At 37.3% G+C, this 16,026-nt stretch overlaps 1 protein-coding gene across 5 annotated transcripts; it reads left to right on the top strand.

Moving 5' to 3' along the window:
* The first annotated feature begins 390 nt into the window (after positions 1–390).
* LOC126999983 (transcription initiation factor TFIID subunit 7-like) lies at positions 391–11,999 on the top strand. Of its 5 annotated transcripts, XM_050863327.1 has the most exons (12): positions 397–615; positions 3,738–3,894; positions 4,179–4,337; positions 4,804–4,884; positions 5,042–5,206; positions 5,630–5,777; positions 7,191–7,315; positions 8,108–8,258; positions 9,985–10,080; positions 10,479–10,648; positions 10,831–10,878; positions 11,270–11,999. In XM_050863327.1, exons 2-11 carry the CDS (start codon positions 3,805–3,807, stop codon positions 10,861–10,863), a joined length of 1,218 nt encoding a protein of 405 aa, XP_050719284.1. In that variant the 5' UTR covers positions 397–615; positions 3,738–3,804; the 3' UTR covers positions 10,864–10,878; positions 11,270–11,999. The 5 variants fall into 5 exon arrangements, with proteins under 5 accessions (XP_050719285.1, XP_050719284.1, XP_050719281.1 ...); XM_050863328.1 differs by having other exon boundaries at positions 391–615; positions 4,191–4,337; positions 10,831–11,999; XM_050863324.1 differs by having other exon boundaries at positions 398–615; positions 10,831–11,999.
* Positions 12,000–16,026: the final 4,027 nt, after the last annotated feature.

Raw genomic sequence — 16,026 nt, 5'->3', positions numbered from 1 at the left:
TTGCTATCTTCTTACTCATCAGTATCAACCGGGCGCCCAGGCCACGCATGCGCAGTAGGGAGGAGACATTGTTTTTCTGAGAGGCGGAAAAAAGTAGCAATTATCGCTGGTTTGGTTACAAAAGAAACGAAGATACCGATATTTTTATAAATAAGTAGCGGATGGCCGATAACCCGATTTTGTTATCAGCGATAAAGTATCGCGATAACTTATCGCGATGACGCCCAGCTATATGGGTATAGGCCTTCGGGTAGGCGAGGCGACACGTCTCCCAGCGTATGCCCCCATTGATTGATCGATTGAACTAGGATACGAGTGGGAGAGAGTGAACTAAAGTAGACTGAAGATGAGTAAGTAGCTTGAAAGTGTTGAGAGTGAGGGCCCGAGGAGTAGTGCCTACTTATCCCTTCTCTTCAGAAGCTGTGTGAGTGTCGAGACCAAGGCCAGTCCGTAGTTAGCAACGACGAAGGGGATATATATAGTGTAGAAGGGAATACAGAGCCAAAAGAGAACTCACATCTACAATAAGACGAAGGATTCTGGAGCCGTTATAAAGGCTGTTGTCTGAGAAACGGAGTGAACACCCGCGAACTAGACCAAGACGAGCCACATCTGGTGAGTAGGGTTGTTGATGTTCCGTTTTCGGGTCATATCTTCATCCCCCACAGCCTAGCTAGCCCCATAAAACACCCAAGAAGAAGGAGAAGAAGAATATATGTGCTTGAAAACTGATTTATGTTTCTAGAGATGAGTAGCCATCGCGCCACACACTGAGCCCAAGATTACAGGGAAGTTGTGAAACCGTGAGTAGTAATATATGTGAAAGCCGCTCTCTGTGTGCTGGAAACAATCTCGAATATGCAGTCAGGTAAGATTATTATTTTTTTTACGGTAAAGGAAGCAGCTCAAGGGCAAAAACAAAAAAAAATGGAATTTCAGAAAAAGCCCGCTAATCACTGCCCCTAAATAGTAATAGATGCACAAATCTGGGTGTATTGTACATACTAGCTAATAATATGCAGGCCAACTGTGTGGTATCTGACACAGGTATTACTTAAAATCAACAAAGAAGGACCTCACTTTGTTGTATAGAAAGTATAATTTTTAAGCAAGCATATATGAATTTCCTGAGTCAAGACCTATAGTAACTATTTGGGGTTTTGTTAGGTTAGGTTGGGTTAAGTTTAGGATACCTTCAAACACATGATAGCCAGCAACTTATGGTACAAATCAACAAAAAAGGACCACTCTGTTGTATAGAAAGTCTCATTAGTAAAGAAGCATATATAAATTTTCTGGGTAAAGACCTATAGTGACTGTTTGAAGTTTTGTGTAAAACTACAGAACAACTACTACTCCCTGTTCACCACTCTAGCCCCCCTTCCCCCCAAAACAAGCCTGGGGAACTGGGGTTTTGGGGGGGGAAGGCAAAAACACTGAAAAATGGGCTTCCAAAGTTTCCCTTTAAAAAATCCTTTAAATAAGGGAAATTACCTTATCTCGAAAGTAAGGAAAGTCCCTAACGTATACTCTTGTAATCTATTATAAAATAACCTAGCAGCAGCTGCAGTCGATCTTTTGATGAGTGTTGGGTGTGTCATTGGATGGTAAGTGTAGTGGAACCTCCCCACAACCGCTGCCCAAATCAGTCCCACACTGTGTAATTTCTGACGGCCCACACCTAATATACCCCAACCAAACTTTACATAACCTAACCTCTAACAGGGGAGCTTCACCCCCCTCCTAACCAGGGAGAGCTGCGCCCCCCCTGGACTCCCCTCCCCCCACATTGTAACCTCCTAGGGAAAAAGGCCCTAGAAGTAGAGCAACTCTAGTGAAACAAGTTTCATTTACAATGGATGAAAATAATCATGCAATAATCACCGAGAGGGGAGGTGGGACCCTACAATCAACAACTACATATGGTACAATACTGATAGTTAACCCGTCCACTTCTGCTAAGTTAATGCTAGATCATTGTTACCGAGTACTTTGGGGTGCAAAATAAAACCGATTTGTGACAGCTGTCATTTTACTAAAATTTTGAGTTGCGCACGGTGAACAATATCCAGTTTCTTTTCTGAGACGTGCTTGTCACAGCTTAATGTGACCATGAGGCACCAAGCACACCTCATGTCACATGCCCATGTCACTGTTCGAATATGGTGGTATTGAAGGGTCACAAGGACTTGGTTTTGGGTTATTTGACGCTGCAATGTGGCACGAGGTGCCTCATGGGTAAATCAAAGTGAAACGTGTCACAAGACAAACATCTGGTATAGAAGTGGATAGTAACCGGTCCTTTTGTCAAACTACATGCATACCATTAAAGAGGTTAAATACTCCGTTAACACATACTGAGAGGTAAAGTAAAATTATATTTTGAGGAGACTAGAGAAGACTAGAGTGTCAGTCTCTCCGTCCATCATGGCGGCTAGAGGAAAACTGAGCTTCAGGAAGCCGCCTACACGTTAGCCGTGATACACACCCGCATAGTGCCATTATTTGCTGTAATATAGAGAAGAAAATAACAGAACTCTTAAAGACCGTTTTATGTCCGAAATCGTAATGATCCATGTGTGTTCTGGATATTACTGACTTAGGAACTAGTTTCTGTGGTGTAGTGTAAGGCAGCTATGAGGCTCAGTCTGATTAGGAAGCCCTCGTGAAACAACACTGGACTTAGAAACTTTCAAGGCATCCCCACACATTCAAGCCGTTGACGCAGTAATTTGGTATGAATCGGTAACTAAAACCTTAACAAATGTGATGCAAATAAAGTATCCTATGCACTCAACATGCTATTTTTTCGGTATATTAGAAGCAGTAGTTAGCTAGATTAACCGGGTGTTGTTAGCTTAGGTTAGGTTAAGTTCAGGGTATCTTTAAACACATGATTGCCTGCACTTTACAATATAAATCAACAAAGAATGACCTCACTTTGTTGTATAGAAAGTCTCATTAGTAAGGAAGCATATATGAAGTTTCTGGGTCAAGACTTATAGTAACTGTTCAGGGTTTTGTTAGGTTAGGTTAGGTTAAGTTTAGGGTATCTTTAATCATATGATTGCCGGCACCTTATGGTACAAATCAACAAAGAATGACCTCACTTTGTTGTATAGAAAGTCTCATTAGTAAGAAGCATATATGAATTTTCTGAGTCAAGACCTATAGTGACTGGGGTTTTGTTAGGTTAGGTTAAGTTTAGGGTATCTTCAAACACATGATTACCAGTACCTTATGGTATAAATCAACTAAGAATGACCTCACTTTGTTGTATAGAAAGTCTCAGTCTCATTAGTAAGGGAACATATATGAATTTTCTGAGTCAAGGCCTTTAGGGCTAATGACTGGGGTTTTGTTTGGTTAGGTTAGGTTAAGTTTAGGGTATATACAAACACATGATAGCCAGCACCTTATGGCATAAATCAACAAAGAATGACCTCACTTTGTTGTATAGAAAGTCTCATTAGTAAGGAAGCATATATGAATTTTCTGAGTCAAGACCTATAGTTACTGTTTGGGTTTTTGTTAGGTTAAGTTTAGGGTATATTCAAACACAGGATAGCCAGCACCTTGTGGTATAAATCAACAAAGAATGACCTCACTTAGTTGTATAGAAAGTCTCATTAGTAAGGAAGTATATATAAGTTTTCTGAGTCAAAGTACAAAGTAGTGACAAGCAACAGAAATGCTGTTAAGATATTTAATGTTTTCTGTTTTGTTTTGTTTTCCAGGGAGAAACTTGTCCAGCGATTCAGGTGTATTTTTTTCCTGTAGTCTTGGTTCTCAGAGTTCTCAAAGATGAACAGAAACATTAAAGGGCGGATGGCCCGGCCACCTGGGTCACAAGGAGCTGAACTTGAAAATCAGTTTATTCTGAGGCTTCCAGCAGTAAGTGATCCTTATAATCATCATTGTTGGGTATCCTAATCATTGCAAAAGCTCCAAAAATTTATTTGTTTGGTTGTGACCAAGACATTCCCTTAGCAATAGGGGATGTCTTACATCCCATCAGATGTTCACATAATCCTATATTATATAATAATGGGAGAAAAATTGCTTATCATTAGAGTTTGTCTTGTTTTATTTCCATGAAAATTAACTAGAAATGCTTTCAAGTTTGAATATTACCTCGTCTATTCTGCCGTAAGTGGACATCGTCAGTGCACAAATAGGGCTCATTGCAGGCCCAGGCTGCTTCCCTGCGTGAGGCCATCAGACATGGCCACACTAACATCAAGGACCGCCTAGCCATTCAGCTTGACTTCACCAACGACAAGGATGACATGAGGAATGGTGTAATCACAATTGACACCATCATGTACAAAGCAAGGGTAAAGCATCTTTTAAGTCATCTGCTACTTTTTAGTCTGTATTTATATCTTAATAATTTTGTCCTTTAGAATCACCAGTATTGGTTTAAGGCTCCCCCCTCCCTCCCCCCACACCCCTTTTTTTTTCCAAATGGGTGTTTATCAATCTTTATCTTTGAAAACGTAATCATTTTCAGTAATCACATGTGTTAGATTTACCTACTTACACAAATCTGAAGAACTGCAAGACAATAGAAAGGTATGTTAAATTGTGAAAATAAAGGGAACTTACTCACATCATGTATTTCAAAGACCAAGTTGAAGTTTGTTTGATTTATATATTTCCACCATTCAGAAATATTTCAGCACTAAATAAGTTGTAAAAAATGCCAATATAGAAAAGAAAATGGAAACACTGGCAACTGTTTAGCCTCTGTGTGTAGAAGACATTCCAACATTTCTTGATATAGGGATACTTAATTTTCAGCTGATGGACTACCCCACAATAATGGAAACATGGAAGAGCATTGATGGTAAGAATTTCTACAAGACAGCGGATGTTTGCCAGGTAAGATGGTTGGAAAGGAAATTAAACATTTGACTATTCTTTCTTTTAACCAAGGAAAAGAAGATGGTTTTGATGCAGATGCCTGTTTGTAGTCATGAATCAAAATCAAGTCCTAAATTATAATATGTCAATAGTATCAGCTTATTTTTATTTCCAGATGTTGATGGTTAGGGAGGAAGAAGATCCCCCTGAGGAAGAAGACTCTAAAAAGAAGAGGCGAGACCCCAACAAAGTAGACAAAAAATACCTGTGGCCACATGGTTACACCCCACCACTCAAAAATGTCCGTAAACGACGTTTTAGGAAAACACTGAGAAAAAAGGTATATATTTTCGTACTTTCTCTTTTCTATATATGAACATTTTAGTAGGTGATTCTCAAGTATTTTAATGATTCTCCACCTTCCCTTAAACTACATCAGTTTTTTTGTGTAAATTTCAAAATTTCAGAAATTTAGGGTAGTACCTTGTATTTAATCACATAACTTGAATTACTTTTTTATTTATTTATGGGAATGTTGGGGCTGTCATATTTTATTTTGGACACTACTTTTGAGGTGTTCTGAAAAAATTATAAAACACGGTATTCCTCCAAACTCTGCTCTTTTATTGGTATACATTATTTGGTTCCTAGGCAAGTGTGAGCTCAAGGTATGTGTCTAGACATCTTGAATTTCAGTTGCTGTCATCTTTTTGTTATGCACACATTAGTAAGGTTACTTACACACATTTTTAACACTTTTTAGAACCTGGATTTACCAGAAATAGAAAAAGAAGTGAAACGTTTGTTGAGAACCGATAATGAAGCTACTTCTATTCGATGGGAAGTAATTAGAGAAGAAGATGAGAAAAAGAATAATGCTGATACAAATATATCATCCTCAAACCTTGATGGTAAGCAGATGGTTCTTCTCTGTTTGTAAACATACTTGCCTGGATAGTTTTTAAAGATATTTCTTGTACAGTAAATCCTTAGTATTATGAACCTAATCTTAAGGGGACTTGCAGATATTCTGTCTCCAGATTTTGCTGATTAAGCAACCATTGCACTGAGTAAGTGTTAACTTATTGTAGAACTTTTACCTTTATGAGAAGCTGGGGGGCAGTATAACATCGTATTTCGTATAATTAATTAAGGAGTTTTTGGTAAAAATATAAAAGAGGGTATGATGATTCATTGCATTTCTTCTAAAACAGAGTTAAAATTTTAAAAAATAATGGCAATCCAGTTTTCCACATCCATTCTTTTATAAAAATGGACTGTATTGGCTATCCGGCAGCGAATCGGAGACAAGTGCTGTTTTGGCTTTACTCAGTTCCTCTTTTCTATTTCGGGAAAAATTAATACTGGCTGTCGTTTGAAGCCAAATGTCCAAACGTGGTACCTGCTGGTTGAAAAAAAAAATGTATTTACCCTTTGCTGGTAAGGTTTTAAGGTTTGTGTCTGTGTGTGGTGTGTGTGACCACTGAAGGGCGAATGTGCTGCGGGCCGCAGTCTCCTGAGTGGCCCAAACAGCCAAAACACAGCTAGGAGGTTTCGTATTTTTTCGCCCAGGGCTTTATTTTGCTCTCCAGCAGCTTAAGAATAATTTAACTTGCTGTTAAATAATTGTTAGTAGCTATTTTGACTTCTGGTCCGAGTTAAGTCAAAACAGTACTTGTCTCCGAGTCGCCACCGGATAGCCAATACAGTCCATTTCATCACCACCACCAGCATGAAGGAGGTTATGTTTTAGGTGCTGTTTTTCTGTGTTTTTAGCAGGATTATGCACACTATTAATTATTCTCTCATAAAGCTTGGCCAAAGAAAAAAACATTATATTTTGGGAACTCAATAAAAACTGATAATGACTGAATAAAGAATGAAAAAAAAAAAATTGATTGGGTGACTTAGGGTGGCCATTTCGAAAACTCATAAGTGCTTTGAAGGTAGAAAATGTGTGCCTCCAAGGGGTATTGAAAGCTGTTTGGAGGGTGGTCCTCCTAGACCATGAATGCTTCCACAGGAGGGTTTGGGAGGAGGTTCAGCTCATGATGAATCTTAGTCTCATTTTAGCATGTATTCCTCTTCACAAATGGACAGTTTATAGACAGCAGATTCAGTCTGGTAAATCTGAAATCTGCAGAAACTTGGTACTTAGATAGAGGTTAACTTTAGAAAGCTACAGCTGACATGCAGGACAAACCCTTGGAAATCAAGACATAGTGGTTTCCCACAGTCATCTTGTCATACATAATGCTCATTGTATTATATTTCAGTACTTTTCAACACCTGCAGTATGAATAATGCACATTTTGTTGTCTCAGAGCAACTCTTTGGAGGTGCTCTTAGCTCCTCAGATGACGAAGTTGGACCAACTATCAACATCATGGATGAAGATGATGATTCACGCCTCTCTGTGGATGACAGCAGGTTTTCAGAATCGTACCTGGTAAGTGGTCGTTGTTAGTATGAGAGCTGGTACTCTGTTTTATATTATTATTATTTTATTTTATTTATTTATTTATTTATTTTTTACATATACAGAAAGCTATTCTTATTGCTTCTTTCAGGATTTACCATAAATTCTGTATGCATCTAAAGTGGTGTAATTAGGGTGACCACCTGTCCCTTAAAATACAGAATCGTTCCGTATTGGAGAATGAAATGGTGTGTTTCGTTTTGAACCAATACGGAATGCCATTTGTTCTGTATTTGTCTGTCTGAATGGGCAAGCAGATAAAATTCAGCATTTTAAAGCTGTAGTAATGGCCTTTTTCAGTCAATCTAAAGCAACAGGCCATAAAATTATGTTTGTTAAGGGTCGTCCTGAAAACATGTAGTAGGCCTACAGTACGCAACCCCCCTTCTTCCTGCCTCCACAAGCAGCAAGCAACGGCTGTCAAGGCAGGGCAGGCTACAGAAATTTTAGGGTTGCCACCTGTCCCTTAAAATACAGATTTGTTCCGCATTGGAGAGTGAGATGTTCCATATTTTTCTGATCTCAAGGTGGCAACCCTAGGTGTAATGCTCAGAATAATAAGCATAGCAAAAGTCATTGTGGCTTGCTTGGGGTTCAGGTAAACAAAAGCTCAGTTCTCAGGGTTTTGAAGAAACGAGAGAAGAACCATCACTTTATTTTATGAATCCCCACTGATTATGGCACTGAAATATATTTCCCCCTCACTTAATTTTAATAATCATTGGCAGTTTATCTAAAGATGCCTAAAAATATTCTAAACAGCAAAATGAAGCTGGCAACAGTCCACCCTGCAAGCCGGGAGGGAGTGGTTCTGGAGTGCCACAGGTGACGGACTTCTCAGGGATGTTCCAGAAGGAGGGTGACGGTGCCTCCTCCAAGCCCCAGATGCCCTCCCCGTCCAAGGCCAGCAAAGGTAAGTATCTTGTCACACCCAAGTTGAAAAGTTCTTTTTTTTTTCTTTTTTTTTTCTTCTTGTTTTTGCATATTTTTGTACTTGTCTTTTCTGCACAAACAAGGCAACATAAAAACAAATTTAGAAAATAAGGTAAGCACTAAAAAAAATGCATGAGTTTAAGCGCCTGGTATTTGGTATTTATTTCCAGTTTAATAATTATACTATTCTGAAAAGTAACTGATTAAATATTTAAGAATGGGGTGCCCAAAGGGGTGCATGAAGTTCTGTTGCAGAGTGGTGGCTGCTGCTGAAGTTTAGCTCTAACATCTATTGACCTGAACGCTGTTATTGTTCAGCAACAGGAAACTACAAAAAATGGCTTATTTATTGTTATATTTTAAACTAATGAATGCCATTAAAAATGTAAATTATCATGTGACCCAAATTTCCATAACTGTTTCTGCAGTAGTTCTTTTGTTGTTCTTGGAATCATTAGTAATGTGTGAGAATATAGTGGTCTGTTTCACTGGGAAGTCTTTCTTCCTCTGACTATCTGTACTTTTTTGTTTCCTAAAGTTGGAAGTGGGAGAGACAATAGCAGTTTATTCTTTCTCTCTTTCTCTTGTACGTTTGTGTTTTCCATGAAGGTAATCTAATGCTGTACCATTTTCATAATAATTGAAAAAAGAAATCCATGTCCTGGAGTTGAAATGTTTAAATCTTTTGACTTACTCTTGACTTTATCATAATAATATTTATTCAAAGGTATCTTCCCTGTCAACGTAGCTATGGAATGTCTTTGCAGTTTTCTAAAGGTGGAGTGAAATATAATTGAATAATTATGTTTGTAACCAATATTAAAACTTTTCTAGAAATAGTATTCTATATGTGAGGTGCCGCGTGCAATAATGGGGTAAGCGCCAGTTTTTAAAATCCTTAGAAATCACAGTTGAAGTTTTTGCAACTTCAAATTGCAATTTTTTTGTTGGTTTTAAAGCTAGAATCATAATTTTGATACCAAAATGAAGCTTATGTAAAGAAAAAACTGCCCATGTAATGTACAAAGCGCAAAAAGAAAAAAAAGAAAAAAAAAACACCCTGGGTTTTGAAAAAAGAAAATCCACCAGAAGTATTGTTTTTACTTGTATTGTGATTTACTGGGATTTAGAGCAGTTGGAAGTCAGAAGATAATGCAAATTGTTGTAATTAATGTAGCTAGTCATGTTCACTCAGAAAGAACTAGTTAAAAATTGTCACTAGTCAATTATAAAAAGTACAACAAACAAAAGTACATTAAGTCAGCTATTGAATATCAAACAAAGTTAGAAATTGTACAAAAAATTAATTAGATCAGCTAGACATGGCAACTGCGTCACTTCCTCCCAGAGCCCGCTGGGGACTTACACCATTACTCCACGCCAGCATGCCCACCCTACCTCGCGCGGACCATACGTTTGAGCGAGATATGTTTTCCTGAGACTTTTTACCTTATTTCCAGTGTTGATTTGGGGTAAATGACTTGCTCAGATAAAAGAGGAAGGGTCAGAATAGTAGTATATGATCATAACTCCAAACCCACGTGGTTGGCGCTTACCCTAATATTGCACGCAGCGCCTCATATTTACATTTGCTTTACTAAGTTTGAAAAATATGTTGCTATGTATATTATTAATCATTTTTCTTTACATGATTGATGGTGACTCTCTTGCATATCATATCATTTATAAATAACTCTAACTCATAGGCAAGTCTGGGCGTTCCTCTTCCAAAAAGGGCAGCTCCTCAGGTGGTGGCCATGGCAGGTCATCAGAGGACGGTGGACACTCCTCCGACAGTACCAGTAAGCTCTCCTTCAGTTCTTCTTATTTTAAGTCATCCCACACAGTGTACCATCATTGGCTCCACTTATTGCTAGTTGTGCAGTTAAGTACATGAATTTATGTTGCTGATTCTTCTACTTTGTATTTTAATTACATTTATTCTCTTAGCTTTCTCTTACATAATACATCATGTATTTTACTTTTAATTCTCTTTCAGTCATAACACATCTTTTATAAGTTTATCTTTTCTTTGATATATATTCCTCAAGTGCCTGTTATTTTAGCTTCCTGAATGTTATCGCATTCTGTGTTTCTTCATTCCATTCCATTTAATTTAAAAGACTTATAAACTGAACCAGCATGATGTTTATCAGTTAATGATTTATATTTCTGAATTTTAAGATTGACTTCCTTTCAGGTAAACTGTATGCACGCATATCAATGTTGGAAAATGAGCTGACACTTCTGACACAACAACGTGCTGCACAGGAAGCAGAGATAGCAAACATTGAAAACCTTGCACTCAAACAGCGTTTCCTCAGTAAGCTGGCTGACATAGAAACACACATCAGGGAGAAAGAAGATGAGGTAAATCTTGCATGGTATCACCAGCTGTTAAATAGCACTAGTTAGCTTTCTATAAACCATAAAAGATTGACATATTAGCACCAGAATAAAAAAATCAATAAAACATGCTTAAGGCTGAAGTAGATAATCATCAAAGTGTGCTGTATTGCTGCTGGCTATTATATGGGAACTGTTCTTTGCAGATCGAAGAAATACGTCATCAGCTGCAGGAGTAAAGGCTTTATTCTCAGGTAATATTTTTTTTTCTTATCTACAGTAGGCTCTCGCCAATAATGATTTCCAAAAATAATGTTTTCTAACTAAGTTTCTACACTAAAGTTTGGATTCTGTCAAATAGCAGATTTTTTGTGCTGGAAGGAACCGTCTGGGCGCATCTTGGATAGTGTTTGTTTGTCGCCATCTTGATGATTTAGTAGTTAGACTTCCACCTATTTCATTAGATTTAGTATCACTATCCCTTGATCTCATACTCCAATATATATTTTACACTACTTCTCTATTTTCATGTTCTTCATAAGCCTCAGAGCAAAATAGAAACACGATTTTTATCACTATTATTATTATTATTTTTATTTTTTTCTATTATACCTATTGGGTGTCCCATGGTCTGCAACATCTTAGGTCAGAGCCTCTCCCGAGATTACCACCTGGGAACATACTACCCAGCAATGTGGTCAAAGTAGCAGCAAATGTAACAATGTTGTGACTGCTTGGCTACTGATACTGCACTGTACATCGCTTTCCAGGAATACATCCTCGTTGTATATTGAGGTTAGCTTAAGCTCTGCTCATTGTTAATTCTCAGCAGTTTTAGACAAAAATAAATAATTATCAACACCTAACTTTGTCCAGTTACATAAATAGAATGGAGGAAATACATTATTATAGAGCAAATTTTCATGCAGGACCTATATGTGGTGTCCTAAGCATCAAACTTAGACCCAGTTTTGGGACAGTCAAAAATTTTGATAAAACTTGTTGATTCAACCAGCATAACAATAATGTTTACTTGACAGAACCCCTTGCCCAAAAATATTATTATTTATTACTTATCAGTATGTCATAATATAGTTTTTCAGTGATGTTAATAAGGCAGTCATAATGAAAGTTTTGAGATGAGGTACAAAACACACGTTGATAATCCAGTACCCTGTCATATTTATAAACCTGTCTTTAAGATGACTATTGGAGTCCTAAAAAAGACAGGTTGGTTAAGGTCAGGTATGAGGTGGCCAGTGTGTGTGTTTGTGACTCATTCTGAACTTCTTTTGAGTATCAGGCAACAGGTGTGAGACTTTATGAACTTATCTTGGTAAAAAAAATCACTTTATTTATTAAACATTAAAAAATACCTAAGTATGTTTCATTATAGTAAAATCTCCAAAAGAACATTTTCCTTTTCATGCAGGAATTGAGAAAATAAGAATCCATTGACCACAATTTAAAGGCATCTTGTTTTCTTGTACATTGTATCAATTCTATTTTGAGTGTAAACATGGTCAGTCTCATTATAACTGAAGGTCAGTTTAGAGTGCTTCATGTGCTCTAGGACTGTATAGGATTGTAGAATGTACTCTAAACACTTCATAACTTTTTTTTATAAACAGAACTTAGTGACTGACCATGAGAAGCTGAGCATGTATGTATGAGGAGATCTCAAAATTATAAAAAGTTACTCTGTGGGAAGAGCATCAAAGGTTAAATGCTTGTTTGATAAGATACTGCACAATATAGAAGAGTTGATTCCAAAACTAGAAGTCTGAAAGAAACAGAGGAAAGGGGTTACACTGAAATGAGGGTACATGAAGGAAGATTGAAGAAGCTGTTTCAAAAATGTTTCAGGTAAGCATTGTCACACAGGTAGATGTTAGTTAAGAATATAGTGAGGTAAAGGGTCACTTGGGTTGCAACAAATCAAGGATGTTTTGTTGCTACAGAGAAACAGTGTCTCTTGCTTGTATAACTTTATTGTACATAAATTAATGAACTGCTAATTAATTAATATACTTCAGTGACAACATTTGAGCAAATTATATAATATTTGCCACAGACATGAATAAGATGATGCAGCTCTACTCATACCTTTTCTACTTAAGCTCTTTTAAATAGTTTTAATCTATTTCCCTTGAGCAATGATTCCAGGCTGAATATCTTCTCTGAAAAGATATCTTGATTAAAGACATGAAAATTTATACATATTAGTGCACTCTAAATTAAATGATAATGAAAAAGTTGCCAAATCTTGCCATACCACAACCTAACTTTACAATTTTTAAATTATTCTGAAGTAACATCGTATACATTTTAATCATAATGCTGTCTGGGAAGAACTCTAAAATCCTATTTTTACTGTGCATTGTGATTTTTTTTCCCATATAATTAGATGATTTTGTAGGGACAAAAATAGCCTATATGATTTCATATATAGGATCACTTAAATATTTATCTACATGTCAGCAAGTCATTGCATGCAGTGAGTTCTTTAGTGCTGTAGAGTCCAGTCACTAACCATCACAACCATTTCTTCACTGATGCCAATTAGAAACACTCGCTAGCTACTTACCCCATGAACTTTAGTGAGTTGACCAACAACAGTGCCTTATCTGAATAACATTTATCAACAGTTCTGCATAACATATTTACAATTCCACATCTTACTCAGATATGGTGACTAGTATGGTACAGAAATTAGTACACAATTTAATCTCCACAAATTTTTCATCAAAATAAGAAAATCAATAAGAATGGAACTTTCCCAGAATTTTTCCTCCTTTATGTGTGTTTAAATTTGAGAGAAAGAAATTTTACCACCATGTTACTGATTTGTTCAGTGTTCATAGTCTGATATGGTGATATTTAATAGGCATATATTTTTTTTAATTTTTAGACTTAAGTACTCAGGAAGTGGCAGTTTCATTATTCACCATCTGTGGTGCAATCAGTCTCATTTGTTCCAAATATAAAGTTGAGGATTGGGAATGGGAGCCTCACCCTCACCTGACTCTGAACAAGGTCATAGTTTCAGAATTGGTTTCCTTTTCTGTCTAGGGTTTGATATGTCTAGACAGGCTTGGGTGGGTATGTGGAATGTCAGTTGATAGTGTGTATTTTTTTTTTGGGGGTGAGTGGTGGAATAACCTATTTCACAGACTGTCTTTTTCTTGTCATTTCAGCCTGCGTCCATTTTCCCTACCTAGGTAGGCATGGACAAGGGTGTGACTTTTTTTTTTAATTACAAGGGCAGTAATATAGGGGGGCATATAAATTTACTGAAGACTGAAGTGAAATATGGCTTCTTAGCAAAGTGAAACCCCAAAAAGAATATTCCAGCAACCCATTTCCAACCATTATTTGACCACAGCAAAAGAAAATATTAAGTTACCACATATATTATCTGTGGCCAGCGGTCACAGGAAATTATTTAATAGAAAATAGTTACCAATAGATGCATTAACCCCTAAAGGATGAGTGACCCACCAGCAGAAATAGTGGTGGGTTCCGTAAAAGGACAAGTGTCCCACATGCGGACACCTCCGTTTTCCTGTATTTCCCTTGTTTCCTCCTGAACTTTGCTACTAATAGTCCTGCATCTGAAATAAACTTATCGACAACCTTAAGCTGAAATACACACAAAAATAAGCCTAACAGCTCAGTCACAGGGTTAGTTGTGATGGGTAAGGGATGTGCAGCCCCTCCCTCTCCAGAGCCATCCTCATTTACTGGGACTTGTTCTCATAGGGCAGCTCCCTCTCCAGAGCCATCCACTTCTACTGGGGATTGTCCCCGTAGGGCGGCTAAGAGAGAACCATCAACATGATTATCACGTGCTGGCTGGTTAGGCCAGGGTGAAGGTCATTGTGGGTCTGTGACATGCCCTCATGTGTGAGAGGAACCCTGACCCCACACGACCCTCCCTTCACTCCCAACCTCAAAATCAGGTGCTCAAAGCTGTGGAAAGTTGTGAAGCCACTATAGTACACATCTACACGTGTGTGCACAACCCACCAAAATATTGCTCCGTGTCAGGAGGTTATCTCAATTTGATTTTTACATCAAATTTTACATTTTTATGTTTGTCTCTTTCATATATACAACTTATGTTCTATAAAAAAAATTGTCCAGGTTATTGGAAAATTACTTATTTTCGGTTTTCTATAATTTTCTGGCTAATTGTTGAAATAATTTATATATGTTTATGCCATTAGAACTGGCTTGAAAGTCTGTAAAACTTTTACTGAATGATTTTAACAAGAAATGTGCTTGAAAACTGCTTTTTTGGGTCCTGCGAGGCATCCACTGTATTTTTTTGCATCCCTAAGGGGTTAAAGCCTTTATAACAATCCTTTATACATTCAAATTGAAATTAAGCCCTTCCAAACATTCTCATGCTAAATTACTGGTTCATATGTTGCCCCATTTAAAGGTTATATGACTATCTGATTTAGAAACCAGCAAATTCATGTTTGGTAATTATATGAATAGTGAGACACACTATTACCCATAAAATGACGATCAGATTATTATTTAAAAATAAGAATATTGATGGCTTTCTGTTAAATAGTAAGAGGTTACTTTAATTCATGAATCTAAGTCTTGACTTGTGGTCTGGATACACCTCTACACTTAGTGCTGGATATCCCATGTAGGCATTCTAGGCTGGTGCCCGAGGGTGGCAGGCTGATTAGGGCAACAACTGAAGGACTCCTTGAATCCCCAAAACATCTCCTGACTTCAAAATTTGTAAATTTTTATTATAAATGCCTTTTTTGTTTGTTTGTTTGTGTTTTCATATGAACAAAGTAGATTTGAGAAGAACATGAGGAGGGGGCGACCAAATTTCTTTAACCCAAGAGTGGTATGCGCTCTAAATCCAACCCTGTTTGCACTGACATTGAAAGCAACACTTTTATATCAGTGACACTATCTGTTTCCACCTTATCGGTCAAATTTACCAAATGTCTCCCAAGTTTTCAAAGCACTGATCAGAAAAATAATATTTGATTCATGTTTCAATACAGTTAGCAGTTTAAAATTTTGATGAACATTAGTATGTAAAATCTTTGAAGAATTGTCGGATCCTGTCTGTGTGGGCCCTCAGACATCGAGAGTTAAAGAAAAGAATAGACCACACCTTTGTACAGTAAGAATTTGATTGCATATTTCTCCCCTTTTAACCTCCTTTTCATAGGAGTCAATGAAATTACCGTATTTGCCAGCGGATAGGATGCATTTTCCCCGTAAAAAAAGGATATAAAAATTACCCTGCATCTCATGCACGTGTATTACAGATCAAAGACTGAGCACCTGAGGTACGATGTGCTAAGATATGGGTCAAATGAGCATCAGTCATACACTAAACACACAAACTGTTGGTAGTA

Source organism: Eriocheir sinensis, chromosome 17 (genome assembly GCF_024679095.1).
Source record: "Eriocheir sinensis breed Jianghai 21 chromosome 17, ASM2467909v1, whole genome shotgun sequence".
NCBI lineage: Eukaryota > Metazoa > Arthropoda > Malacostraca > Decapoda > Varunidae > Eriocheir > Eriocheir sinensis.
The sequence above is the reverse complement of the archived record's forward strand: the minus strand, read 5'-3'. Positions and strand labels throughout refer to the sequence as shown.

What these genes read in the sequence shown, in the direction of transcription:
- LOC126999983 (XM_050863327.1), top strand. Translation starts at nt 3,805, where the DNA reads ATGAACAGAAACATTAAAGGGCGGATGGCCCGGCCACCTGGGTCACAA. An exon ending in CCCGTCCAAGGCCAGCAAAG is followed by an intron (nt 8,259 to 9,984) that starts GTAAGTATCTTG and finishes TCTAACTCATAG; the next exon opens with GCAAGTCTGGGCGTTCCTCT. An exon ending in ACACTCCTCCGACAGTACCA is followed by an intron (nt 10,081 to 10,478) that starts GTAAGCTCTCCT and finishes ACTTCCTTTCAG; the next exon opens with GTAAACTGTATGCACGCATA.